This window comes from Myotis brandtii, unplaced genomic scaffold (assembly GCF_000412655.1).
Source record: "Myotis brandtii unplaced genomic scaffold, ASM41265v1 scaffold151, whole genome shotgun sequence".
Taxonomy (NCBI): domain Eukaryota; kingdom Metazoa; phylum Chordata; class Mammalia; order Chiroptera; family Vespertilionidae; genus Myotis; species Myotis brandtii.
In genome coordinates, this window is record NW_005355461.1 from 1,815,364 (window position 1) to 1,832,756 (window position 17,393).

Here is a 17,393-nt window from a genome sequence, read left to right on the forward strand (position 1 = left end):
ATCACCATATATTTGGCCTCCTTTACCCTTTACTACACTGCCCCACTTCCCTTCCCTCTGGTGACCACCATACTGTTTTCTGTGTCTATGAGTTTCAGTTTTATATCACATATATTAATGAAATCATACAGCCCTTAGCTTTTTCTGACTTATTTTTCTTAATGTAATATTCCCAAGGTCCATCCATGGTGTTGCGAATGCCACTTTTCTTTAAAAAATAAAAAAAAATTATTTAAATTATTTCAGAGAGGAAAGGAGAGAGAGAGAGAGAGAGAGAGAGAGAATTATTGATCAGCTGCTTCTTGCATGCCCCCTACTGGGGATTGAGCTCTTGATTAGCCCAGGCATGTGCCCTGATGGAGAATCTAACCATGACCTCCTGATTCATAGGTCGACGCTCAACCACTGAGCCACATTGGCTGGGCAAATGCCAGTGTTTCATCTTTTCTTCTGGCTGAGTAGTATTCCATTGTATATATAGCCCAGGCATGTGCCCTGACGGAGAATCTAACCATGACCTCCTGATTCATAGGTCGACGCTCAACCACTGAGCCACATTGGCTGGGCAAATGCCAGTGTTTCATCTTTTCTTCTGGCTGAGTAGTATTCCATTGTATATATGTACCACATCTTCTTTATCCAAATTTTTATTTATTTTTATTAAAGTATAGTTGGCATATAATATTGTATTTGTTTCAAGAGTAAAACAGTGATTTAACATATCTATCTATCTATCTATCTATCTTAGTGATTATTTTAAGAGGGGTTCATATATTGATGATAATAGGTACTGAAAGTTACTGGTATTCATAGAAATAGAAAAATGAGAATGTTATATGTATTGTCTTAAAAAGTACCTTTATTCTCGCAGGGAGCGAGTTTTATTCGTTGTATAAAACCTAATTTAAAGATGACAAGCCACGACTTTGAAGGTGCTCAGATTTTATCTCAACTTCAGTGTTCAGGTATTTCCATATCTTTATAATCTGTATCAGTGTGTATCAGGAGTCTAAGCCCAAATACAATTTAATATGTCCAGTGCTTTCAAATATTTCACAATTTTCTTGATTTTTAAGTGTAGTAAGATTTTTATCTTCTATTTCCTTTAATTATAAGAAAAGCATGCTGGCAATTATTCGAGTAATATTGGGGTATAGTTTATTGTGAAGAAAATGCTTTAACAGCATTAAAGTAAAATTTAGGAAAACTTCACACATCTATAGCTCTCCCTTAAGTGGGCTCTTTCCTGTGGCCTTCTCAGCCCAGCAGTTCATTTCTCATTCCCCACCTAACTGGGTCAGGAGGTAGGTTTTGGTGTCTGCTTCCCACGCCACCACTTGTAAAAAAAAGAAAACAACACATTGTCCTTGGCTTCTGTGGAATTTTTATGCATTTGGTTCAACTATCACTTCCTCCCTCCCCGCTGCCCCATTCTAACCTTGCCGGATCACAGAAGTCTTAGGCACCAGGCTCACTAGTTTTCCTTTACTGCATGCCCATCCTTCATCCCCACCTGAACTACTTATTCCCAAGGCATCAGCCTCTCCTTTCCTCCCAGTCCATCTCAGGCTCCTGACACTTGCTTGGACTCTCTTGCCTCTCTGACTCCTTATTTTGCTCCTCTCAGAGGTGGGTTTATTATAAAGCTAAGGTCACTTATGCTTCAGGGCCCCTCATTTAAACAAGCTCCTTCCACAGGCCTGCACTTGACTTTGTATTCTTTTGTAATTTGTAATTATGTTTGTACCTTTTTCTTAAACTGCCCTCCCCCAGTTGTGAAAACTTCAGGGCCCCCAATCTGGATTTACCCTTGACCCCTCTCATAAAACTTTAGCCATTGATGATTGTAATTCTGTCCTTTCTCCTCATCTGCATAGATAAAGTAGGAAGACAGATTGGCACCATTATCTATATACTAGAGGCCCAGTGCACGAAATTCATGCACTTGGGGGGGTGTTCCCTCAGCCCGGCCTGCGCCCTCTTGCAGTCTGGTAGCCCTCGGGGGATGTCCAACTCATCAGTTAGACACCCTTAGCACTGCCGTGAAGGTGGGAGCGGCTCCCGCCACCGCCACCCAGCCGTGAGCCTGGCTTCCAACTGAACGGCACTCCCCCTATGAGAGCACACTGACCACCAGGGAGTCAGCTCCTGCATTAAGCGTCTGTTCCCTGGTGGTCAGTGTGTGTCATAGTGACCGGTCGTTCTGCCATTTGGTCAATTTGCATATTAGGCTTTTATATATATAGATATAAAAGCCTATTAGGCTTTTATATATATAGATATAAAAGCCTAAGTGACTGGCTGACCCGCTGACTAGCTGGTAGCTATGATGCACACTGACCACCAGGGGCAGACACTCAATGCAGGAGCTGCTGAGCGACAGCAACTTTGCAGAGTGCCCTCTTGCACTCCAGGACCCCTCGGGGGATGTCAGACTGCTGGTTTTGGCCCGATCCCCGCAGCCCAGGCCGAGGGACCCCACCAGTGCACACTGGGCTTCTGGTAAATGTATATGATCACTAACCTTTAAAGGGCTCTCAAACCCACTCTGCAGTTTCCCTGGTCAGCATACCCTGTTTCTCTATGGAAACTAGTCAGCTACCCTGCTCTCCTCAAATTTCTGACCCATCCTGCTCTCCTCAAATCTTTAACCCATCCCACTCTCCTCAAATCTCTGAGCCTCTGACCCTCCTGCTCTCCTCAACGCTCTGCCTCTGTCAACAGACAGCCTCACCTCTTAACAACAACAACAACAACAACAACATCCCTCAAAGTTTTACCTGTCTGCTACCAGACACTTCTACCTACCTGTATTACCTTCCCTCCTGATACGGAGGTAGGACGTGCCTCTCTTCCTACTTGGACTGCAGTTCTTTGGAGTCCATCCCTTCCTACCTTTTCCTGAACCTTCAATATTGGTTGTATGTAGTGAACTATTTCCTTTGAGCAGGATCTCTTCATTACCATTTCAACATGCTGGAACCTTGTCTTATTTTCCTCCTACCCACAGCGAGAAGGGATTCCAGCTGCCGCCCTATTTCATGCCTCACTTTTTGTTCTCCTGTTTTTCAATTTCTGTCCAAGAATAGTCCATTCTTGCTTCCTCAGTTTCTTGCCTTCCACTTGCTCTTTAACCCCACAGACTTCAGCTTCCACCTTGACCAGTCACCAGTGCCATCAACAAAATAATTCTTGATGAGGTCACCAGTGCTTTCCTTGATCCTAAATCAAATGTTCATCTTGCAGTTCTTAGTGAACTTCACAGCAGCATTTGACTCTGACCAATACCTCTTACAAATCCTTTCTTGGCTTTTTAAAAAATATATATTTTATTGATTTTTTTACAGAGAGGAAGGGAGAAGGAGAGGGATAGAGAGTTAGAAACATTGATGAGAGAGAAACATCGATCAGCTGCCTCCTGCACACCCCCTACTGGGGATGTGCCCGCAACCAAGGTACATGCCCCTGACCAGAATCGAACCTGGGACCCTTCAGTCCGCAAGCCGATGCTCTATCCACTGAGCCAAACCGATCAGGGCCTTTCTTGGCTTTTGAAACAACATATGTCTTTGCTTTTGTTTTGAATTCTCCAGCCTTTCCTGACTTTTCTGCAGGGTCACTTTTTTTCACCTGGGTATTATTTACATGAGTTTTCCGGCTTTGGGTTAGGCATATTTTCCTTCTCACTCTTATATATAATTTTTGATGGTGATAGAAATAGTCCATATCTGTGTGGTCCTATAAGGTAGCTACTAGGTACTTATGGCTATTGAGCAATTGAAATGTGACTCGTATGAATTTGGTACTGAATTTTAAATTGTATTTAATTTTTTAAAATTTAAATAGTCACTTGTGGTTAGTGCAACTACAGAGCATGTGGCTAGTTGATGCCTTACTGGACAGCATAGGTATACTCTGTCTCCCCAGGTCCCTTTGATGTGACCCCCTAAACAGTGTCTTCCCCAAATCCAGATTTATCTATCTATATATATAGACTATCTATCTATCTATCTATCTACCTATCTATCTATTATCTATCTATCTATTATTCTATCTATCTGTCTATCGATCTAAGAGGTAATATGCAAATTAGCCGTAACAGTCACAACTGGCTCAGGAGGAGACTGCGTGCGCAGATGGGCAGGAGGGGACTGCGTGCCACCACCAGCCCCAGCAAGTAAAAACACAACACGCAGGGGGGGCCTCCCCCGGCCCCAGTGGCTGCGGTGTGATGGCTGCTGGGGCTGGGGGTGGGCCTGGAGCGGAGACACAACACACTGGGGGGCCTGCCCCTGCTGGGAGACAGCATGCCAGCAGTCCCACCTCTGCGCATGAGCTGCAAAGGAAACACCTTTTCTGACCGCTCATTGGCTAAGCTCTTGGTACGCCACTCTCTGTGTTCTTGGTAACTTGGCTAATAAGAATCCAAAAAGGTGATCTAGGTTTTTTACAACTCACTCCTGGAGGAAAAAACGAAGGTCCGCTGCTGGAGGGGCTAAGAAATGTCATATCCTGAATATAACCAGCACCAATAAGCCCCTCACCAAACTCCCAGTGGAAGGTCATAGGAATTTCTAGAAGGAAGAGTCCATGGTGTGGTGATTTTTATTTTTCTAAGCATGAGAAGATCTTTTGAGTAAATTAGCTTGAAGTGCTAGGAAGCAGCCATTGGCTTGGTAATTTGTTAAGCTCCATGAAATTCTTAATGAACTTCTTCGAGCCAGTTCATATGTTGTCCACAATTACAGGTCAAGCCAAGGGACTCAGAGGAGGCGGGTGTGAATGTTTCCAAGGGTACTTGTGTATTTGATATAAATGGGCAAAAATTGTCACAATATCAGTCAAACCTTACTTTTATTTCTTCAAGCAGAGCCTAGAACTAAATCCAGTTCTAGAGATTTCTTTCCATAGGAATGATTGCTTCTCTGTGTTTCATTGATTAGTATTAAAAATTGTAATAGTTATATATGTCCACTGTAACAAAAATAAAATAGTACAGAAAAATATAAGTAAAAAATCTCACTTCTCAGGGGTGACCACTTAACTCTGTGTCTTGGATATGTTTTTTATACTGGTTAGATAAGCCCTATTCTTTTTAATTAACACATCACATATGGTTGCAACATGATTTTTAATATTTAAGTTATTTGATTTTCTCTATTATAAGCAATGACCCAGTGGATATATAGCCATTCTCTGTGCATGTATTTGCCCACATGTGTGACAAGTTGGAGGATAGATTCATAGAATAGAAAGTACTGAGTCAAAGGGGGTAAATATTTCCAAATTGCCATCCAAAAGTGTTGCACTGGTTTACTCTCCCAATAAGAATGTGTGTGTGTTTTCCTACACCGTCGCCAACCCTGAGTATTATTGGTGTTTTATCTAACCTTCATCTAGCCTTTCTCATTAAAAAAGCTTAAAATTCAGTCTGACTGCTTAGAAAGGCTATCTTTCCCATGAGATGATTTAAAGATAAAAATCTGTTTTTTAAGTATTTTATAGTTTCATTTAGCTAATTTAAATTCTTGGCTAACAGGAATTTATTTTTATATAAGTGAGGTAAGGATCAGATGTTAGTTTTGTTTTCTAAATGCCTACCCATTTGTCCTAACACTTTTTATTGAATAATGTTATTTTCTCCATTGAGTTGAATAGTCCCAGAGTCTGAAATTCAGGGGTTGTTTTTGGGTGAACGAAGGTTTTTGGCATTATTTATAGTTGTTAAGCTTTTCCCTGACTATTTTATGCTTTTCTTGATATGAAAAGTTCACATGGACTCAAGGCTCAAACTAACCACCTACTAGAATTTCACTGAAAATAGATAGGCATCCTATACACTTTTTACCCCACTAGACTAGTTTCTCTGAGAAATGAGTGAAAGGGGATTTTTATAGTGAAGCACTGAGCGCTTCTTTCTTGTCCATTTGCTCTAAGCACCGGTGAGAGTTTGGGAATGTGTTTGACTACTTCTTGGAAGCTGTATCAGGAATCTTGTTTTAAAATTAACCTCAGGATTTGGGAAGTGGCCTAATGCAAGCCTTATATACTGTGATTATGACACAGAGGTTTGTAGCAGTAAAAAAGATACAAACTTGATTTGAGCTTTCTAGAGACCAGGAGTTTGTCTCTAAAAAAGGGGTTTATTCACGATGGCTAAGTGAAAATTACTACAATATTTTGAGGTGGTGGGTAAGTTGGGACATAATAAGTATAAATATAATATTTCCTATGTACTATTTCCTTGCTGACAATTCCTATAAATTGTACCTTTCTAAACATTAATTTGTCAAGTTGATCATTTCCAAGTAATTTTTGACTGCTGTACAGTGATTGGCAATAATACGTATTTGTTTATGAATCTAGGTATGGTGTCTGTCTTGGACTTGATGCAGGGGGGTTTCCCATCACGAGCTTCATTTCATGAACTCTACAACATGTATAAAAAGTACATGCCAGACAAACTTGCAAGACTAGATCCAAGACTATTTTGTAAGGTACAAATATCACCTGAATTGAAATTTCTTAGCTATAGGTGTCTTTGTTATTAATTACTGGTTGTCATTTAACTTTTTTAACTTTTCTTTTTCAGGCTCTTTTTAAAGCTTTGGGCTTGAATGAAATTGACTACAAGTTTGGGTTAACAAAAGTGTTTTTTAGACCTGGCAAGGTAAATACATTTTTACTTTAAACTTGAACATGATGAATATGAATAGTTGGGGGGCGGTGTCAATGAATATTTTTAAGTGTTTAGTGATTTGAGTTATTCTTGAATTATATGATCACCAACAGCATGCATATTATCAGTATGTGAGAAGTTTACAATGTGTAATACTCAGTACAAGTTTTACAATTCTTTTCAGCTTTGGAAATATTGGAATGAGAGCCTCGTTGGATTGGATTTTTTTGTTTGAATAAGGGTTAGCCAGAAAATACTTTTGTTTTAAACAAGTTGAAAGCTTTTCTAAAACATATTAATTCAGCCTTAATAATTAGAAATTTCACAGTACTTTTGAGTCTTCATTGTGTGGAGAACAAGTTCTATTAGGGAGTGATAGATGTACAAGGTATGGGAAATTGGACTGGAGTTTGTGCTGACTTCTCTCAAATGCTAGAGTGAGTGAGTGTATAAATACTTTTGTATATAAAATAATTTTCTTAGCCTCACCCTACAACATGTATAAAAAGTACATGCCAGACAAACTTGCAAGACTAGATCCAAGACTACTACTATTACTAAATACAGTTTTAGTATTTACAGGTTCTCATACTAGGTTACAAGATTGAGTAAAGAATATTTCAGAACTAAATATGTATAATGTAGAAATACCTAAATGCTATTCAGAATCAGTTTATCATTTCACCACTTCTAACTTTTTAAATATTGATTGAATTGTATTTTCATAATTTTAAACACACTTGGTAATATGTAATAGTCAACTATACCTATTTAACTCATCAAAATCATTAATAAATATCTCTAGTGCCTTGAAGGCTAAACTAATCATAATAAATCTGATTTTACATTTTTGGGCATGAGATAAAATCTATGTAATGCATTAGCAATATATGTACTTTCCTGTGACTATTTTTACTGCAGAGAACCCATATTATTTCCTATAAAAATTAAGAAAAAAAACGAATATATAGATATTCATTGTTGGTTTAGCTATAATCATATATATATTTCTCATAAACTCAACATTTACCTTATTTCAGGACTATAGTAATATTTTAGAATTAATAACCTGATAGAGAAAAGCACTTGGTCTTGTTTGCTTCCAGAAAAATTAATCAGTCAGAAAGAAATGTTAAAAGCACAAGGCATATGTTCACAGATCTTTAGTCTCATTATGTTACCTTTAATTTTGATTATAAGAAGCCATTATCTCGATAGGTGTGACACCTCAATGCATTATAGTGGGATACAGCGATTTTCAACCAGTGTGCTGCAAGCATTTTTAAAACATGCAATACCTGAATATTAAGTCAGGGGCAATGACCTCTTTTCCCTTATATTATCAAATTAAAAAATGACAGCAGCCAACACAACAATAGCCATCCAGTGTGAATGAATCAAAATGATACCTATTTTTTGTCAGATCGGTAAAAGATACTGAGAATGTGGATGAGCCAATTTAGAGACATATCAGCCTTTCTTTTTAAATTCTTTTTTCAGCAAAAGCTTTTTGCTAACCATCTATAATTGTCATTTAAGATTTTTTTAGACTTTTAGTATTGAATCTGCTAACTATCAGTGAGTGTCCCACCTTTCCACTCCAAGATCCTGAAGGAAAGAGGAAGAAAGAGAAAGGCAGCTATAAGATGCAGTGTATGGGGTTGGCTGTAGACCCCACTGAGGCTTGGGACCATTTCCAGAAAGTTAGATTTTGGATTTGAGTTCTAGTTACTTTATATCTCTGTGTGTTTAAGCCTGTTTATCTTTTAATACTGATAATAAATTATTTTGTTTCCTAGTTTGCAGAATTTGATCAGATTATGAAGTCTGACCCTGACCATTTAGCAGAGTTGGTTAAAAGAGTCAACCACTGGCTTATCTGCAGTCGCTGGAAGAAGGTTCAATGGTGCTCACTCTCAGTCATCAAATGTAGGTGTTTTCTTTCGCACCAGGATCTGAAACTAGTTTGGAAATGAACAGTGTGTGGGAATGAATGGTGTGTGGGATTTATAAAGTTGTCTCAGTGTGAGTGCTGGCAGCAGGGATGGCATCGCTTATTCACCTCGTTTTCCTGGTTCCTCGAGTAGTAGCTCATGTTCAGGATGTGATAAATGAGTGTTTGTGGGCTTTCTTTTTTTGAGTGTATGTGATACTTCTTAATTTGAATGTATGATAGGAGAATTAATTTCATCATGTCCTAAACAAAGCAGAAGTCACTATCTTGATTCTTTTCTCTCCCCCACCCCACCTTTCCCACACCATCCCCTAATCTCTCAGACTTAAACCAGAACTCTTCACACCTGTGTAGCATCATCAGTACAACATGCCAAAATTTCAGGATTTTAATGGTTTCTCCTTTCTCGTTCCTGAAATCTTGTCAGTCAACAGACCCTGTTGATTCCTCCTCCAAATACTGTACCGTCTTCCCTCTCTATTGCCAGTGCCTTAGTGGAGCCCCTCCTCTGCTTGTGTAGTAGCTTCAGTGGCTTCCAGATTGGTTTTCCTGAATTCCCAGAGTTCTCTCTCTAAACTAAAAGTCTTGTATGGAGGCTCCCTTTAACCTAGAGCAAAGTCTAAAGTCTTTCAAGATCACAAAGTGGGGCTTCAGCCCTTCTACTGCCTCTGCTCTCTCAGACCCTGTTCTCAGTCACTCTGCACTGAGCTGCTTTCTCTTGTGTTTCTGGCCAGGTTGTATGGACAACTTACCTCTGACCCCCAGCAAGGGTGAGGGGCAGAATTTTTTTGGGGTTCCTGAGGGTCTATGGAAACCTTTAACTGTAGGGAGCTATTGTGAGTAATTTGATTAAATGTATAATTTTCTCTCCCTCCAAACTCACCAGAGTACCTGGAACAGTGCTAGACACATGAAAAAGATTCAGTGTAAATTGTTCCTTATTAATAGAAAAATAAAACTCTTGACCTAATGAAAAGGAACTGTGCAAAGGTTATTATTGAGGTTTTTTGTTAGACAATTATGAATGTAGATAAAAGGATTGCTATAATAAAAAAGGTGACAGAAACTCTTTCCCCCTCATTTTCCAAGTAAAATATAAACAAAGTTGTCATGATAGTTCATTGCTTTCAGCTTAATACATTGCATGTTGATGGACAACACATTATATTAAAATTGGCTATACTGTACCATTTGTTCATGGACTGTATTGTGCAGTGGTGAAGTCAGCAATTAGTCAGGATCTTTGCAGGGTGATAGAGAAGCTGAACAATGTTTCAAGGTCAGAGCAGTCTAGGACATTCTGGGTAACTGAAGTTAAACCCTATCTAATAAAGACGAAATATGCAAATTGACCATCACACTGTCACAAAGATGGCGGCGCCCAGTCCCCTCAACCCCACCAGAGTCCCACAGTCCTTTCAACCCAGCCGGGCGGGGTGAGGGGGGAGCGGGAAGCAGGTGCATGGTGCGACCGGACCCGCCCTCAGCCCCCCAGCCTCCCAGGACAGGCCCGAGGCACAGGCAAGCCTTGGATGGTGGCTGCCCAGCCACCCAGGGTGGGCCTGAGGTGCAGGCAAGCCTCGGATGGCGGCTCTCCAGCTGCCCAGAGCCGCCTGAGGCTCAGGTAACCAGGGCTGGCTGAGGCTTGCACTGCTGGCAGTGGCAACAGCGGAGGTATGATGGGGGCGTTGCCTTCCCCTGATCACCGGGTTGCCTCCCACCCCTGAGGGCTCCCGGACTGTGAGCAGGCCGGGCTGAGGGCCCCCCCCTCCCCCCGCTCCAGTGCATGAATTTTCATGCACCGGGCCTCTAGTATTAAATAAGTACCTTTACTGTAGGATTGTCAGAAACTTCACTCAATATGTTCATTGTGAATCTCCAAAAGTAGCATTTAGTTTTTCCTAAATTCATATGACAGATGAATCCTTTTTTTCAAGACATACCTATTAATGTTTCATAGACCAACATTACCTAGGACAGTTTGGGAAGACACTGTCACAAAGATGGCGGCGCCCAGTCCCCTCAACCCCACCAGAGTCCCACAGTCCTTTCAACCCAGCCGGGCGGGGTGAGGGGGGAGCGGGAAGCAGGTGCATGGTGCGACCGGACCTGCCCTCAGCCCCCCAGCCTCCCAGGACAGGCCCGAGGCACAGGCATGCCTTGGATGGTGGCTGCCCAGCCACCCAGGGTGGGCCTGAGGTGCAGGCAAGCCTCGGATGGCGGCTCTCCAGCTGCCCAGAGCCGCCTGAGGCTCAGGTAACCAGGGCTGGCTGAGGCTTGCACTGCTGGCAGTGGCAACAGCGGAAGTATGATGGGGGCGTTGCCTTCCCCTGATCACCGGGTTGCCTCCCACCCCTGAGGGCTCCCGGACTGTGAGCAGGCCGGGCTGAGGGCCCCCCCCTCCCCCCGCTCCAGTGCATGAATTTTCATGCACCGGGCCTCTAGTATTAAATAAGTACCTTTACTGTAGGATTGTCAGAAACTTCACTCAATATGTTCATTGTGAATCTCCAAAAGTAGCATTTAGTTTTTCCTAAATTCATATGACAGATGAATCCTTTTTTTCAAGACATACCTATTAATGTTTCATAGACCAACATTACCTAGGACAGTTTGGGAAGCAGTGGTGTAGCATAACAAGGAAATAATACATTTAAAATGTAAATCTAGTAGTACACATGGTGTGCTTTTATTTTAAGAAGTATACAGAATTAAATGTTAAACTTCCTGATTTTGATGTCTGATATGAGAGTTCATGTTTCTTGAGAACTGCTTTGTGAAAGAGTGGTTTTTAAAACGGTTATAGGTCTGAATTAAACGGAATAATTTTCTATCATATTTTTCTCTTGCACATAGTGAAAAACAAAATAAAATATCGAGCTGAAGCCTGCATTAAAATGCAAAAAACTATTCGAATGTGGCTTTGCAAAAGGAGACACAAACCTCGGTAAGATGAATGGTGCCTAAAGAATCCCTCAAAACCTAATTACTCAAGTATGAAATGAAGTCATAATGAAGAGCAGTTGGGATACTTAGAGTTTTCTCTTTTCTCATGTTCTTTGTAAAAAGATGTATTGCTCTGTTATTTGTATGATTTATTTGAAATTAGTTATTTAATTACTTCATTGCTAGCCTCATGCTACAAAAGGATTTGAAGGAGCTTACAGAAATTTAGACACAAAATAAATGGAATGAAAGAAGCTCTTTTATTCTGATTATTTTAGTGACTCTAGTTTCTTGACAAATGTCACATTGACATTGTTTTTAAAAACCTTATTAATATAAAAAAACCTTATTAATGTTTTGACCATAATTTCTGGATTATCTCTAGCAATTGTCCTGCTATAAGTTTAGTCTTTATTTCTTATTTGCTCCTTTTATTATTAATTGATACTCTTTAAACTTGGAGGTCTGAATACCTGTTGATCTTTAATGCCTTTTAAAGAGACTAGGTGACTCTTTCAAAGCCTTCTATAATTTGAATTCTCAAAACTTTCCCTGTAAATATAGAAGGCTTCAATCCTGTGGACAGGCATCAATGTCATTCACACCCATATTTGATTATTATTATTTTTTACCTTCAACAAGTTATCTTAAAAAAACGAGAGTATACTGAATAATATGAAAACAGGAATAAAATATCCTGCTTAATATGTTTAGCATTTTATTAAAATGAAAAATCAACGTATAGCATTACATAGTGAAATTACACTGATGAAGCATTATCTTCACAGCATCGACGGCCTGGTTAAGGTCGGCACACTGAAAAAACGGCTTGATAAGTTCAATGAAGTAGTAAGTGCACTGAAAGATGGGAAACCGGAGGTGAATAAACAGGTCAAGGATCTTGAAATTTCGATTGATGCGTTAATGGCCAAAATTAAGGTATGTGTAATTTTAATGTAAATGGCTTTGACTTTTCAAAATAATATCTTTTGTTATTGGTGTTAAAATTATATAGGAAATTGCCTTATTGTGTTGAGGATACAAAGTGTTACAAATGTTGAGTCCCAGTGATGAAAAGTGATGCTCATTATAATGCTCCCCTAACGGTTTGAAAATTTTCATAGCAGAACTTTAAAGTGAGCAAAGTTAAGCACTTTCATCTGTTGCTAGGAAAGATTTTTCCCCCCAAAATAGTAACCAAAATACTCTTTGTAAAATGCTAAAATGCTATTGTATTTACTTTAAATAGTAACTAACTACTCTTTTGGTAAGCTTTTGCATAATCATTACTGAGAGAGGATTAATGCAAATTATTTTGTTTCATGTTTTTCTACTTTCAGAAACTAATTTTTAAATGATAAAAGTAATGTAATATTAACAATTTGGAGAAAATCACCAAAAAAAACCTTACCAAAGTAACACATTTAACTATTTTACTGTTGTATATTTCCCTTCCTGTCTTATTTTATATGCACATATTTTTGCATAGTTTTTATCCTAATGTACATTTAGTTTTCTGTCCCGATCATTATGCCATATGCCTCGTTCCTATAATTATATTATCTTCATATAGGCTGTATCATAAATTACTTAACTGTTATGAAAATAGCAATTTCCCTCCAAATTTGTCAGAATAAATGGGGCCTTTTTTTGGTATTGATTTCCATTTATTTGATTATCAGTGGGATTGATATGCTTGCAATTACATTCCATCTGTCTCTTCATATCTTTTTCTGTTATTTTTTAGGGTCTTAATGTTTTTCACATCTAGTTAAATGAGTCAATGCAACTATGTGGATATAATACCTTAAAGCAAGCCTTTTATTCTATTTCCTGCAGATATTTTATGTAGACAGTGGTCAATCTTAGAGACATAATGGAGAAAGTGGAGCAAAAGAAGAATGAAAATGCTTTGGATAAGCTTAGCTGATTTTACAAATCTGTTAAGAGCCATCCCTGTTTATATGGTATTAATCAATTAAAATCAATCAAGCCACATTTTCTGAAGGCTCTCTTAGGAAAGTCATCCAACAATTTGGGATGTATTTAATAATTTCCTAAATATTCCTTAGGTACTATTTGAACATTATTATTAAAGAGTAGTAAACTCTGGCAAAATTAATAATTTCTTAAAAATAATTGTTACCTACAGTATGTTACTTTGTCCACAGTACCTCTTTAGATATTTGATTACTTGATTAATAGGAAATAGATGTCGAGATTTGTGTGCAAAGGTAACTTTTAAGTGTACAAATAGTATAATAAAGATAATGGCCTTATTGCTTACCAACTTTTCTAGTCTTTGCTGTATATGTACATATTTATTTTATTATAAGGGCACATAGCATTGAAGTTACCATCTTAACGATTTTAAAATGTACAATTCAGTAGTGTTCAGTATATTCACATTGTTGTACAGCAGAAGAGATAACTTTTTAAGTACATGTTTATTATTGTTTTAAAGTCCACTATGATGACAAGGGAACAGATACAGAAAGAATACGATGCACTAGTTAAAAGCTCAGAGGAGCTCCTCAGTGCTTTACAGAAAAAGAAACAGCAGGAAGAGGAAGCTGAAAGGCTGAGGCGTATTCAAGAAGAAATGGAAAAAGAAAGAAAAAGACGTGAAGAAGATGAACAACGTCGAAGAAAGGAAGAGGAGGAAAGGCGGATGTAAGGCATTCATATTGTCATTTTGAATTAGAAGCTAACAGAACAGTGAATTCTTGGTGGTGTTGGTTGATATCTCTTATTTTTAAAAATAGTTCTTTATTTGAAAACTAGAGGTCCAGTGCACAAAATTCATGCACGGGTAGGGTCCCTAGGCCTGGCCTGCGATCAGGGCCAATCAGGTTCCCCGCCTCCCCGCCTCCTCCTTCCCTCTTTCCCTCAGCGCCCCACCGCTGCCGCTGGTCGCCCACCATGTTCTGTGCTGTACCCTGGTGGTCAGCTCATGTCATAGTGAGCGATCAAACTCCCAGTTTCCCAGTCAAACTCCCAAGGGGACACTTTGCATATTAGCCTTTGATATATATATAGATACCATAGTCATATGCTGCTTACTGATGGAGATATGTCTGAGAAATGTGTCATTAGGTGATTTCATCCTTGTGTGAGCATCATAGAGTGAACTTACACAGACCTAGATGGTATATAGCCTACTACACACGTAGGCTGTATGAATGGCATAACACCATTGTATATTCAGTTCATTGTTGACCAAAATGTTGTTATGCTGCTCCTGACTGTAATTTTAGAGTAAGTCTGAAAATGGGGAAAAATTTATAATAATAACATAACATAAAATGATTTTAACAATAATATGAATTTTGGTTAGATTCTTACACCGAGGATCTCTTAACTTCCTGTTAAAGCAGTGACTTGTGTATTATTTAATAAGCTAGAAAAAAGGCTCTGCTACTTTTCTGCAGTTTTAAAACTGGTAATGTTTTGAAAGATTTGCATAGTTGGGCAGACAGAGGAACATGAGTTATTTAATGGAGAAGTAGAGCGAAGCACATGCAATCAGGATCTTGCAACGAGGCTTTGTCACCAAGTTACTCTAGAGATGTTAAAGGTTATGCCATATAATGTATTAGTTTTGTTTCAGAAGATTAATTCTCAGTAGAACTAGATTTAAAAAATGATAATGTATATGGCCAGGCGGTTAATGTGAGCCCCCATTCTGTAACCTTTGTGAATAGTTTAAATTGCCTTCTGAAGGATTCCTGATTTTTCTATAACGTTTTTGAAGAGTTTTCTTTCTTTCTTTTTGTTGTTGTTGTTAAGGAAACTTGAGATGGAAGCAAAGAGAAAACAAGAAGAAGAAGAGAGGAAGAAAAGGGAAGATGATGAAAAACGTATTCAGGTATGTACTGATTAGACAGTTGAACTGAATTTCTATCAAAATAGAATCTACAAAATTATAAAACAAAAGAAGTGAAAGCAAGATCTTGATTTGTTAGATAGGCTGTCATTGGTTTATCTCAGAGATGAAAAGCAGTTTCTGAAATGGTTATGGGCAGGGACTTTGGAGTCAGGAACGTGAGTTAAGATCCAGCCTCTGTCACTGACAGAAATGAGGACATCGTACAAGTCACCATGAGTGACTGGGCCACACTTTCTCTCTGTGGAATGTGGGTAAATAATAGTTGTGAGCATCAAATGAGTTAACACATGTTAAAGCATTTCAAACGGTGTTCAGTTCAATAGTTTGCTATTATTATTATTATACCTAGGGGAATGCCAGATGAACATTTATTTAAAATATAATGTCAGAATCTACTTTCCTCCAGTTAAACAAATTATAAAATATTATTTTATAACATTGTAGACACTAATAGTAATAGATTAGGATAAGATTCTTTCCTCATCCCCATTTTTTAAAAAGTCCATGTCTGAGAGTAATTGATCACGTATTTGAGTTTCTTGGCTTTATTAACTTATCCTGAGCACAACCAACACTTTAAATTCCTGACATCTGCTTGCCTGGTGTTAGTGTTAATGTGATACCTGGGATACTCCTGTGATATTCGGGACACTCATCTTTATGGAATGGTGGAACTATGGTTTCTCTGCCTTCTCTTAGATTTGGAAAGAGCAAGTATAAATTATAATATAGAGAGAATAGAGACTGAAGAGCTTTCTGGTGATACATTCCTTACTAAGGAACTTGTCTGGAACAATTTTAAGTAGGAATGGGGATGACCAAGAGGACATGTGGGGACACTTTGGTGAACCTGCTTTCTGTCCTTGGCAGGCTGAAGTGGAGGAGCAGCTGGCCCGACAGCGGGAGGAGGAGTCCCAGCAGCAAGCAGTGCTGGAGCAGGAGCGTAGGGACCGCGAGCTGGCCCTGAGGATCGCCCAGAGTGAAGCAGAGCTCATCAGTGACGAGGCCCAGGCGGACCTGGCGCTCCGCAGGTACTGGGCTGCTGGGTTGGGTGTGGTGCTCTCTCTGCGGTCTCCCTCTGTGCCTCTCACTTCAGCCTGAAGGGAATAGGAGAATCATATTCCTTAGGTCCTGGTATATTTTAAGTAAAATCATTTAAAACTTATTTGTATCCATTCTTATACCCAAAGGAATGAAACATTGATTTTATCAAATTGTTAAACTATTGAAAAACAAAACTGATACTTCAGTTCATGAGTACTTTAAGAAAACATATCAATGTTTACTCTGATAGTGCCAAAGGGTATTGTATCTTTATACATCTGGTTTAAGGTAGACATCTAATTTCTAAATACCTGCCATTAAAGTCTATAATAGAAATCAGTCACTTTATTATAATCCAGTCTAATATATTTGAGGTTGGTATTTATTATTTTCCTAATGCAAATTATATATATCCTAACATTTGAAATGAGGGGAAATTTTACACACACATACACACTCTATGTTTCAGAATAAATAGATTTCCTTTTCTAAGAAGGAAGGTTTATCACATTGAAATATTTTAGCTCCTCAGGTTTCTGAATTATCTCTAAATACTATATGTTATTGGAGTGTGGAGGAATTTGGAAGTCCTTATTAAAAATTTCAGGAAGGTTTTAGTATAATAGATTCATTTTAAATTTACAATATGGAAATATTAGTTTTTTTGAATATTTGTAAAAACAGAGCAAAACTAGTTTGTGGAGTTCCTTTATATGTAGGTATATATGTTCTGTATGTATGGTGAGGCACATTCATATACAGTGGGGCCTTGACTTACGAGTGTCCCGACTAACGAGTTTTTCGAGATATGAGCCGTCTCTTGGCCGATTTTTTGCTTTGAGTTGCGAGCTAAAATTCGGGTTACGAGCCAGCTTCAGATA

At 38.8% G+C, this 17,393-nt stretch overlaps 1 protein-coding gene across 10 annotated transcripts in view; it reads left to right on the plus strand.

Annotated features, from left to right (window-relative positions):
• MYO6 (myosin VI) overlaps positions 1-17,393 on the plus strand; it is a 140,580-nt gene that overhangs the window by 105,729 nt on the left and 17,458 nt on the right. For all 10 annotated transcript variants that reach the window (XM_014535798.1, XM_014535800.1, XM_014535799.1 and 7 more), the window contains 9 exons: positions 872-965; positions 6,367-6,497; positions 6,593-6,670; positions 8,479-8,608; positions 11,490-11,580; positions 12,368-12,518; positions 14,044-14,252; positions 15,369-15,447; positions 16,339-16,499. In XM_014535798.1, coding sequence (XP_014391284.1) covers positions 872-965; positions 6,367-6,497; positions 6,593-6,670; positions 8,479-8,608; positions 11,490-11,580; positions 12,368-12,518; positions 14,044-14,252; positions 15,369-15,447; positions 16,339-16,499 — 1,124 coding nt within the window. The remainder of the gene's footprint in view (positions 1-871; positions 966-6,366; positions 6,498-6,592; positions 6,671-8,478; positions 8,609-11,489; positions 11,581-12,367; positions 12,519-14,043; positions 14,253-15,368; positions 15,448-16,338; positions 16,500-17,393) is intronic.